This window comes from Pelodiscus sinensis, chromosome 16 (assembly GCF_052426305.1).
Source record: "Pelodiscus sinensis isolate ZL-2025 chromosome 16, ASM5242630v1, whole genome shotgun sequence".
NCBI lineage: Eukaryota > Metazoa > Chordata > Testudines > Trionychidae > Pelodiscus > Pelodiscus sinensis.
The window spans coordinates 35950068-35962303 of record NC_143067.1 but is presented as its reverse complement, the minus strand read 5'-3'; the positions used below and the strand labels follow the sequence as shown (position 1 = coordinate 35962303).

General features: G+C 38.4%; 1 protein-coding gene across 1 annotated transcript in view; it reads right to left on the bottom strand.

Moving 5' to 3' along the window:
• Window positions 1–12236, bottom strand: part of DOCK2 (dedicator of cytokinesis 2) — a 499444-nt gene that overhangs the window by 447374 nt on the left and 39834 nt on the right. Inside the window, exons 7-9 of the mRNA XM_075900153.2 lie at window positions 10700–10835; window positions 9102–9256; window positions 2649–2730 (exon numbers count right to left, since the gene is read on the bottom strand). Of these exons, the coding sequence (XP_075756268.2) occupies window positions 2649–2730; window positions 9102–9256; window positions 10700–10835 (373 nt within the window). The remainder of the gene's footprint in view (window positions 1–2648; window positions 2731–9101; window positions 9257–10699; window positions 10836–12236) is intronic.

Sequence of the window (12236 nt, the reverse complement as noted above, 5' to 3'; positions counted from 1 at the left end):
TTGAATGGAGCAAAATCATTGCCTTAACATCAGACACAAAGACAACACAACAAGGATAGAAAAGTTGGAGCTCCTATAATTTTAGGAGAAGATCTCAGCCATGTGTTCTGCTCCCCAGAAGTTTCATATTGCACTGAAATCATTTAATTCTCTAAGTTTTCCTGTTGTCAATAATTAAGGCTAAGATTTAGTCATGGGAATTTTTTGTATAAGTCATGAACAGGTTGCAGGAGATACAACAAAAAGGTATGGACTGTGACCTGTCCATGACTTTTACTATGAATATTCCAACTAAATCTCAGCTGCTCACGGGTCCCTGGTCCACCTATGGGGACTGCCTGCCCTCAGCTGTCCACTGCTCTGAGGCTCCAAAAGACCAAACAGTCCATCGTTCCCAGGGCCACCGGCCCCAGCAGCAATCAGCTCCTGGGGCAAGCTGTTTGGGCAGTTCTGTGGTCAGCCATACCAGCCTCAGAAGCTGAGAAAGTCACAGAGGTCCCAAAAACTCATGGCATCTATGACAGACTCTCAGCCTTATCAATAATACATCAGACTCCCTGTAAACAGTTAGAACTAAACATGCCCCCACGATGTCAGTTAATACAGTGTAAATGCTGACCCCATCTAACAGTCAACTCATCTTCACGAGAAGATCAAAATCTAATGGGGAATATTTAAATAGTATTAGGCAAAGCCCATTTTTTAAATTTCCATTTCCTTCTCTCCTTGAAATTAAATACGCAAATGCCATGCTAAGATTGTATAATTAAAATACATCACAAAATGCTCAAGTTAAGTACAGCAACACTAACACTAAATAAACACTATATATTTCATGGTATGCTTTAAAATTAAACAGGTTTATCTTAATTTAACTTAGTTTAACTTTTTCAGTATTCAAATTTGATTTTGCTTATGCAGAAATCATAGTAATAATAGGGCATTTGGGTCTCTAATATAGCAGCATCTCAGTAGTCGACACAAGGCCCTTTATTACAATATAACTCAGAAAAATGCTGCACAAGGCAACAATCTATGAGAGGAAAAATGAGGAGATGTTCCACAGTTCTGTGGAAAACAATATTAAAATGGGTTTCAAATGAAGGGCAAAAATGGTAGTTAGATTTCCCTTGACTGCGATGAGCTTTGGATCACACCCGTGTGGTACATGAAATTAGAGACTTTTCTAACTAATGGACAGACCTGAAAATGAAAGGAGACCAAAATCTTGACGTACTCTGTCACCTATATGCAGCATTGCTAATGCCGGGGATTCTAAATAAAACAGCAAGAGCAGTTGGCAATCTACTCCCCCAGAGCAAATGCTGGATTCTTTGTGGAGTATAAAGAGTTTTAAAGGTACATACAACAAAAGATTTTGCTCTCATTTAACTGAGCTTTGAAAGACGTTAAGCCCCACTGAAGTTAATCCTGTGTACTTATGTTTTGCTGAGTAAAGCCGCACTTAAGCATTTGTTTCACGTTACGATGCTGATTTAAGATTGGAGGAGCAGCTCTCCCAATAGACTAGACACACACTTAGAAGAGACATTACAGACTCTCAGAATTATGTGGGTCCAGAATTAGGGAAAACATCTGCAGAAATTCTTTCCTCCCACATCTACATCATCCACTACATATTTTCACCTCTTGAATTTATGCATATTATGTAGTCAGAACCCTTTACATTACACTGGCAATCATTTCAACAAGCATGTCTATATAAGTATCATTTGCAGTAAGTTCCCATTAAACTTGCATGGAAAATTTCCAAATATGAAGGACCTTCCAACATTTCCCAGGTTCATTTGATTAGAGGAACAAATCACTATGTTGGCCTCCAGGATGGTTAGATAATTTTCTCAGTAACAGTCAATGACATTGACATATTGATGTCTTCATCTCTCTGTATATTTAGTCTGTGAACCACTGGTTATTTTTCTGTGATACGAATGTCTGACAGCTACATCATACATCAACATTGTACAACAACAACATCTGTCTACAGCTTTAATAATGCAATTCTATTGGCTTTTGATATTTGCATAGTACTGGGATGAACATTAACTTTTGCCAAATAATTTGACAAGGCAGGGGTATGAATAAATGCCAAACAACTTCATCTAAATAGTTTATGTTTGTCCTACAATGTCATTTATATACCCTTCTATTAATCTAAGCATAGGCAGAGTGCACAAACATTCTCCATCTTAAAATTATATCCATAATTATAATGAGTTAACTTAAATGATTTTTCCTTCAAGTCTGATTAAGTAGTAAGACTGGTTAATCAAACATAGCATAGCAGGGTATGATCTCATGATCAGATAAAGGCAGTTTGCAAGTGATCCTCTCCACTTAATTGCTCAAACTAACTTCCTTTCTAAGTTCATTCATGTCTTCTCCAAACATATAAAAAATGCTGTAGTGACCCTCAGGGGCGGATGAGAGTGCCGCGGGGCCCCGGGCAGTGAAATTTTGCGGGGCCCCTCCTTTGACACGGCGCATGTGCCATGGCGCCACGGCGCATGCGCGGGGCCTCAGGCCGTCCCGCTCGCCCTGCCCTAAATCCGCCGCTGGTGACCATTAGCAAAGAGAATCCTGTTTGCTAGTGCAAAACTCGTCAAATGTGAGAAATGCTTACTCACTGTGAACACCACTTTCAGATTGTTGAGCATATCAATTTCCTTTGGAAAACCTTTACTTCCCCATCTCACCAAGTAATTTTCACTGTTGAGAGAGAGGAAAAAGTAGTAACTTGTTAATGTCATTTAAAAAAATTCTTTAACAAGTGTCATTAATTAGCATCCCAATGCTTAATACACAGCATCCATAGGCTGAATACCATACAGTCCCATTTCTTTAGATTCAACATTTCCCCCTTTGGCATTGTTCCAGCCTTCTTAAGACTTTTTCCCTCTGAGTTCACATCCCAAAGAAAATATTACATTGCCCAAGAACAGGGATCCAAAATCATTTTTAAAAGACAAAGCAAAAAATAGTGAATTTCTACTTTGAATAAATATCAGCCCATTGTCAATTTTTAATATTTTGTTTTTGATTATTTGAATTTGTAGTTTTAAAATGCATATTATTTGTCAAAGTCCATTGTACATTTATGTTTGCAAGTCCAGCTACTGCACGAGCCGAAAAATAACTTGCATCTCTCACTTCTTGCATGAATAAAAAACATTTAGGTTTAGATAAATCCATCACAGTGTATCCACCAGCTTCCCAAGATTGCATAAGTGCAGAAGGCCGTAAATCACCTTCAAAGCAAGAGAAAATATCGAGGGGGATACGCTTCTCATTTGAGATCCAAAACAAAGAAATGAACTTCATCTTCTATGGAGTAAATCTACCTCAACACAGTAATTCTGATGACTACTCATTTTTATTACTCAATTTACCTCTTGGAACGAATGACCAAAAGACACGGGGAATTCCGTATTCATTAAAGTCTTCTTCAGATCAGGACTGAATGCCTTTATAGAAGATAACTTTTTTGACTAAAATATATCACACTCCATACAGGATATCTGAGAAAAATGTAATGACTAGTGAAATACGTGAGATCAGACTAGTGATGGAATAGTCCCTTCTGGCCTTCAACTCTACAAATAATACAACTCTCCATAAAATTTAAACAAATTACTTCTATAGCCAATTTGCCTTACATACACACACAAAAAGTCTGTTACCTGCTATACCCCTAAATTTTTAAGGCCTGAAGGGACCATTAGATCATCTTTGAACAACTTCATAAATAATACTAGCAATAAGATTTCTTATGTTTCTCTTGTATTGAGCCCAGTACCTTGGTTTGGCTAAAATGTATCAACCAGAAAGGCATCCAAACCCAGATATAAAGATGTCAAGAGACAGAGAACCCACCATTTTTCTTAATAGTGTAAAGGTGCGGATGATGAACTATTAAAATAAAAATATGTGCTTTATTTCTGATTTGAATTTCCCTGGTTTTAACTTCCAGCCATTGGTTATTGTTACACTCTTCTCCATTATCTTGATATTTTGAACTTACTGTTTGCTAAGTAAGGTATTGCCTACAATAAAGCTAACTCTTTCGCCATCAGAAAGCCAGTCCACAGCAAAATGTAACCAAAATTAGCATTTAATCGTTCTTCATTACAGATTGACTCTTTGTATTCCAAGTGAATTCTGAAAGAACTCTTTCCAAGACCAAAACACCCATTTGACTTACTCATATCAATAGCTAAATGTAACAAATGGATTGTTGCTTGTGGAAAATGAACCAGATTTGGTTCTATCTTCAACACTGAAATCTTATCCAGGATGATTTTTGTTAAATATTAGCGGATTGAGAAGAACAGATTAAAACAAAGACAGAGAAACCACTGCAGTGAAAGGATAAATTGATACATAAATTGAATAGACACTACAAGAACAAAATAAAAAGTAAGGCAATTTAAAAAAATCAATACAACAGAACACAACACAATAACTTTTGAGAGGCAAGCAATTCAACATGCAAGTTCACATAGATAGCAATTGTCCTAATGGGTCCACTTTCCAGACTCTTAGGGTACATCTAAACTACATCCCTCTTTCAAAAGAGGGATATAAATTAGATATATCGAAATTGCAACTGAAGCCGGGCTTTGAGTTTCCCACACTTCGTTTGCATAATCGTGTCACAGCATTCTTTCGAAAAACTCTATTTTGAAAGTCAAACTGCAGTCTAGACAAGGTTCTTTCAAAAAGAAAAGCATTTTTTGAAAGATCCTGTATTCCAAGGATCTTTTGAAAGTACAGGATCTTTTGAAAAAGACTTTTCTTTTTGAGAGAACCACGAATAGACTGCAGTTTCACTTTCAAAATAGCATTTTTCGAAAGAACGCCGTGACGCGATTATGCAAATGAAGTGTGGGAAATTCAAATCCCAGCTTCATTTGCAATTTCAATTTGTCTAATTTACATCTCTCTTTCAAAAGAGGGATGTAGTCTAGACATACCCTCTGATTTCACAATGCAACAAGTCTAAGATTTTCTGCCATTTTATTCCAGGCATAACAATACTGCCCATTCAGAAGTTCATAGAGGGAAGCCCAACAAAAGTGTAAGTTCAAAAACACTACTCAAGTAACAGCCATTAACACAAAATGTTCACCAAGAAGCATGGATGCCATTTAATTTGGATAATCCAAAGGAAGAAGCCAATACCAAATTGGTATATTTGTCTCCTCTGTGATATGGCTGCATAGCAGTAATTTCTCAATGCTTCCATGATCAACTGAAGTCTAGATTAAAGGGGAAAGGGTTCACTTCAGGACAACTGGTGGGAGGTAAAAGCTGAACCTGACTCCAATTACATTCAGAAACTTGCAAGTGATGATCTGTGACTGTTGATTTATCTCAAACAGAATGCCAAAGGCAGCTACAATTCATAACATTGCTAGCCCCTAAAAGTCATGAACTTAAGTCACAAATCCAGTGTCTATTGTATTACAACAATCTATAACCCACTTACAAACCCCCACAACTGCCTTTCCCCCATGATTGAAAAATATTATCAGAGGCACTTCACCTTGAATAGTCCCTTGAAATATGTATTACATATTTATACTAAACAGTCTGCTCTGACATTGAATATGTTTCCCAGACTTGAAGAGCCTCTGGCTAAACTCTAATATCTTGGTACCAACATGGCTACAACTACACAGCATACATAAAAGAAGCTATTTTCTGTTAGACACTAATAATAATTTTGAAATAACTTAGTTCATGTCTACACAGCAGGCTGCTATTTTGAAATAATGTTGAAATACTGTCAAGCTGGAGGACTTCTTACTCTGTAACCCTCATTGTATGAGGAGTAAGGGAAGTTGGAGGAAGAGTGCTCTATTTTGAAATAAGAGCTGTGTAGATACTCCCAGTTTTAATTTCAAAATAAGCTACTCTATTGACATAGCTCAATTTGCATAGTTTATTTCGAGTTAAGACCAGCTGTGTAGATGAACCCATACATGGTACACAGAGTAACATCACAAATCAAATGGAAATTGCTCATTTTATTAGCCTGGAAAATTAATGTTTAAGAAGTATGTAGAAAAGAAAATTACAAAAATATCAACTGGGAAATTAACACTCAAATTGTGACATTTTTCAAAGAATCAAGTTAGTTAAAATGTATCAATGAAAGTTAAATACACTGAGGTAACACCCCTCAGACACCAATATCTGGCACCAATGTGTTTTGCAGCCTTGCTGTTCAAAAGCGTGCACCAGTCTCTTTCGTTTCCAGCGCTTTACTGGTAGCCACCTATATAACTCTTAAGGGTGGATTTTGCTCTCAAACATAAGAATCCCTGACAGAAAATGTAGTGCTTTTCTGTAGTGCATTTCTGTGCAGAAGAGACTCTGGCTCACAATCCCTTTTCTTCCAGGACATCAGTTTATTAGGTGATACAGCTGATTTTGAAGCTACTTTTACACAACAATAAGAAAATAATGCAAGGGAAAACCTGCCAGTCATGACTGACAACTCTGGCCACTAGTGCAATTTTCCCTCCAATGTCTTTTTTTCTCTGCCACTCCCTATGCACGTGAACAACTTCCTGCCCCCTTGAAAATTGCAATGCTACTGCATTGCTCTCCTTCAGATACATTTTTACATGTGCCTGATTGCAATACCTACTAATTTCTGAAAAGCAACTAGAGAGCTTGTGTCCTTTGACGGCAGTTTATTATACTCAAAATAATAGTTCCAGCTCTTTTTTTCTTCTCTGTCCTCATTTGTTAATTTTTCACCTCCTGTCACCTCATGTGCCAGTCAGAAAGCTCTGGCATTAGAGGCTGTGTTCTTTATTACAGGCATGTACAGAACGTACCAGAGTGGGGCCAACAAGTGCTATTCCATTACCAACAACCATCACCTTCTCAGTAGTGGCAGAAGGCCCAGCCCAGACTAACTGGTTGAAGAGCATAGTAGGTAGTGTCCACTATAAACTGTGCTCAGTTTGCTGATTAGCAAAGCTCCCATAGCTATGTTTTTTGTTTCTGCTAGTGGTGCACATGCACATGCCTTAGCGTGGAAGAAAAAATTATTCTCCACATAGATAGAAAAATGCACACGTGGAAGGAGAAAATTAAAAGGAACATTGGTAGTAGGATGTGCACACTTACAAAACCACACGAAGGAAAAGAGGTGGAATGCTACTGAGTTCTCTTGCACCACACTCCAGCATTTAGGGATTTGCCCCTTTTAATTTTATCTATTGTCTACTGCCTTCCCATTCAGAAAGGAGAAAGTCTTCTTAGGCCACATCTCTACGTACCATGCTGGAGATCAATCTTCTGGTGTTAGATTTAGCAGGACTAGTAAGGACCAGCTAAATTGAATGCTCAGGGTGCCCTCAGTCGGTTTTGGTACTCCTTGATTCACAAGGAATAAGGGAAGTTGACTGATCATTTACTCCCATCGACCTCCCACTGTGGGGATGGCTTGGCTTAAGGTACCTCTACCCTAGCTTCATTAAGCCGACATTCCAAGTCTAGTATAGACCTGGCCTTATACACATTTTCTCAAATTTCTTCCCAAAAAAACATACAACGGGACAAAGAATGAATCTAATGTGGCACCTTTCAAATCTGAGAATTTATTGTCTGATTCATTTACAATCCAAATATAATAATCACTCAATAAAAAGGCAGCATGTGTGTATGTCATTCATATATATATGGAGCACGTGTGTATGTCCTTTATAGAATTGTTGCAGTCTTAATTCTGAAATCCAGTATTATTTGGTTTCTTATGGACTCCTGCATATAATCATCCCGCCCTGCTTTTTCCAGCAATGGACTGTGCTCCATTTGTGGCAAATGGCCAACACTAATTCAGTGGGCCCTGAACTTTTCCTTGGCATGGTGGATCAGAGGAGTGCCTCTTATCCTATTTTTGGGTGCTGAGGGATCTGCTATCACCCCAATGGGGAAGAAGAGGGGAACAGGAAAGGGACTCAGGTCTACTACGGGTTTCAGTCCTTCCAGTTCTCCTTACTCTTTTCCCCGTTGGATAGGGTTTCCCTTGTTTCTCTGTGCTGGGGAGTCACTCTGCTCTGCTTGCAGGGTTTTCCTTTCTCTGGTCCTCTGTTTAACAGCAGTACTCCAGCAAAAGAGAGGATGGAGGGGGGAGGGTGGAAAGGGAATTACTAGGTCTTGGGCAGGATCTTAATTGGTTCTAGGTGCTCCAACTACCTTGTAGTAACCTTTCCCTAATCCATAGGAAATCAGGCCTTGCTCATCCTGGGGCTTATATACGTCCCATCTACCACTCTCCTACTGCCCTCTGGCCCTGCTATATCACACATACTTATCACCTAGGCATTGGCAGTCAAGATTGAAGCCCTTATAATTAAACACATTTTCTCTGTGGATGGTCAAAGGCTTGTATTTCCCATTGCCTGTTGCAAAAACCTCTCTTTTGGCAATGAGGCAAACGAACATTTTTCACAGCAGGGACCTGTCCATCCACTGAATCTCTGTCACTGCCTACGGTTTGTCTGCCTACCAGTGATAACAGTGACCTTGACTATTATTGCTGCACACGTTCGAACAATCAACTCAGCTTCTGCCCAAACACAGTACTGTTTAGATCAAGTGGTTGAGGCCGGACTTAGGTCAGTTATCCAGAACTCACAAAATTGGTACCTCACTTGCAACATCGACAAGTCATTTATTTCAAACGAAGGCTGAATAAACACTAAACAAACTGACCGAATATTTCATTAATCTTTGTACAAGAAATCAAACGCAATGCTGTAATCAGTCGGTTCTGAAGCTATATCGGCAATTCCTGAAGATTTCAGAGTACACTCAACCCAAGGCCATCTGGTCCATTTGCTGTCAATACAGTTTAGTTGTTTGCTATTACACAGTACTCCAACCTAGCATCACTAGGCTGGATTCTAGCAGTGCATGTGTTTTTTTTTCTTTAAATGCTTTTAGTATTACTCTTCCTCTACAGTTTTCCCCTTTGTACGTGCATTGGCCATTACATTCCCTTGCTGGTTTGCCCAACTCACTTTACTATTCATTCTCTAGTGAAAAATAACATAGCTCACCTTATAACTGTATGTTTCTGGGGATCATATAATGACATGAAGAGTTCTGCATCCTCTCCTATTCGGCACACAAAGTTTCTTACGAAGACGTAAAGGCTGTATGTGGGGGAAGAGGACATTCGAGAATACGTTCCATATTCCAGTTGATCCTTTGACTACACACAGAAGGAGGAAAATTGCTAGTTACACCAAATTCATTTGAATGCCAGCAAGACCTGCACTTACCTCTGAAACTCAAGGTCCATCTGAAAATGGCCCAATTCTGCTCGATTAAAGCAACATAGTAGGGTAGAATTTAGCCTAAAATATTGATCACACTGCACAGTGTTTTCTAGCACCTAATCACTGCCCCAAATGTTACTAAGATGCTGGGTAGATCCTAAGAAGTGGACACACATACCCAGCCTATATTAATGAGGTGATAAGCTCTGAATCTGTTCTGGGACTATTAAGTCCTTAAATTAAATATATATAGGAGACTCTCTAAAGTTTCAACTAGTGTTTGCACCTAGCATCGCTACCTGTTTAAAGAGATACCATAATACAATTCTCTAGAAGCAAATCAAGTTAGCAAAGCTTTAATCTGTCTTGTATTTCTCAGTCATGTCACTTCCACATTTGAGAGCCAATGTTTGGTCAATTGTGCATCTAACTGACAACGATATGTGATACATTATTCATGGTAGTTATGATCTGAAGATTATATTAATCATTTTTTTCTTCTTTAACGTGCATCTCATTTTATAGACACTGTGATCAATAAGCAAAAAAGCTCAAATCTTAAGTCACTTGATAGTTCTCTGTAGAATTGTAATATTTAAAAAGACCAAGAAGTGCGGACCATGGTTTAAAATGTGACTGCAGATTATGTGTGTTCTCTGATCACTTAGATCTTGACATCTGCAGGAAGCATACCAAAAATTGTTCCTTTTACCAACATTCCCTCTCATTGAGATTAAACCTTTTGTCTCAGTCAGATCAGATAACTGGCAGCAGCTTATACCCCATAGCCAGTATTCCCAAGACTTCGTACCTAAATAAAGCTCTTAAATCCCAGGTTATTAACACTCGTGTGTCTATTTTTAAGTTGTTGGGTTAAACCAACAGTTGCACTTTTTCATCTTATTCAATGCACAGAGAAACTTGTGGACATCACCGTAACTCAGGCAAATTTTGTCAGTTTCATAAAACAAAGTAAATATTTATTGTTGAGGTGACATCTTCTATATTTATCAACTAGGGATCAGAAACTGCTCCTTTAAATCAGTGGCAAAACTTATATTGGTTTTAGAGGGAGATGGATCAAGGCCTATGTTTAAAAAATCGTAGAATTATAGGGCTGGAAGAGACCTCAGGAGGTCATCAAGTATAGCCCCCTGCCCAAAGCAGGACCAATCCCAACTAAATCAACCCAGCCAGGGCTTTGTCCAGCCAGGACATAACCTCTAGGGATGGAGCTTCCAACACCTCCCTAGGGAACCCATTCCATTGCTTCCCCACCCTCCTAGTGACATAGTTTTTCCTAATATCCAACCTAGACCTCCCCCAAATCCTAGCACTCTGTAAAGTGAGGGACAATTTTGGCAAGTTATGCATACCATTTCTTCTTTAATTCGCTCTGTAATCTTATTAGTAGCTTCTTCATGCGCATGAAATAGGCTAATGACGCTGGTTTTAGCTGGATCCAAGATATTTCCATCTTCATCTCTCACTATTAGATCTAGCTCAAGTATCCTGTGGAAATATTTTTAAAAAAAGAAGCACTCCATCAGACACGGTTATTTTTTCCTAGAAAAAAAATATATTCAACTGTCTTTGAAACTGGATTCCTAAGCTTGGAATGTTGAAGCAGTGTGTTCAGTTTAACAAAACAAGGAGAACATATATAATTTATGTAACACTTCTGATGATACTGGGTTTTTTTGGTAGATACTTAGCAAGAAAAACATCTTTCCCCAGGGGTTGTTTTTTTTCAAGCTTTTGTATTCTCTTTGCGTACCCTTATCTCCACAGCATCCAAGTGCCTATCATGTAAAATTGAGCAACAGCCAACCTACTAGTAGACTTCATGAAGACTTTCCCCTTCTTCCTTATTAAGGTACAAACCTTGCCCAGCAGGGTGATGAAGTATCTCTGTCCATCTGTCTCCTCCAATTTCATGTCACTCTGTCACATTCCTCCTGAGTACCTCATTCCGCCCCCAGACCTCACTCACTCCCCTTTCCACCACCCCAATTCCTCACTGCTCCCTCTCGGACTGACACCGTTGGCCCCCGACATTCGAGCCTCCCCCAGAGTAGACAGATTTGAATTCAAGCTATTAAATTACCAATTGTCATTGTGATTTCAATCAGCAAGCGTGGAACCCTGATTTAAATTATTGATTTTAACCAACTTCTGCCTTGGACTTTTTAATTATTTTCCTAAGGAAATGTTGATTCTCATTAGTTGGGAAACACTGAACCATATTATTTGTAACTAATGGCATTCTTTGCACTGCATTTGATGCTTCTGTTTGCTAACCAGGACAACACACTTTATCAATACACATTTATTTAAGTAATTGTATAGCTTAACTTTTTTTATTCAGATTCCTTTTTTACTTTTTTTACCATGCTAGATAATGATGAATGAGGATCTTTTTATTTACTAAATATTTTTTTCCTTGTCATTTGTGTTATGCTCTGTTGGGTGGAAATGCAAGTTCAATGACAATGTGAAAGACAGCTTGTTTAAATGTTATGTAAAACTATCCTAAGAGTGTGCAATTCTTAAGAATTAAAGCATCTTTTTCATTTAAAATTGATTCCACAAAGAATTCCTTTAGTTAATGAAATAAACTCATTCTAGTCACCGTGTCTTTCAAGATTTTAGAACTATTAGATGTCCTTTCACACCTCGTATGTGTTCATATATCAGGAGAGGAAAACAAGCTTTCCTGCTTTTTGAAGTCTTAAGTTTAAATGAACGAGTCATTGAACTGAACTGGCTAAACAGACTGAAATGAAGAAAATGTTCTCTCTACACCTGCATCAAGTTCTGCTGAGTCTACAGTTGGTAGAGGATTTGAAACTGGCAGGGAGGGGAAAGGCTCTTAAGAGCTCATTTTACTAATTCAGTTCTCAACATAAAAGA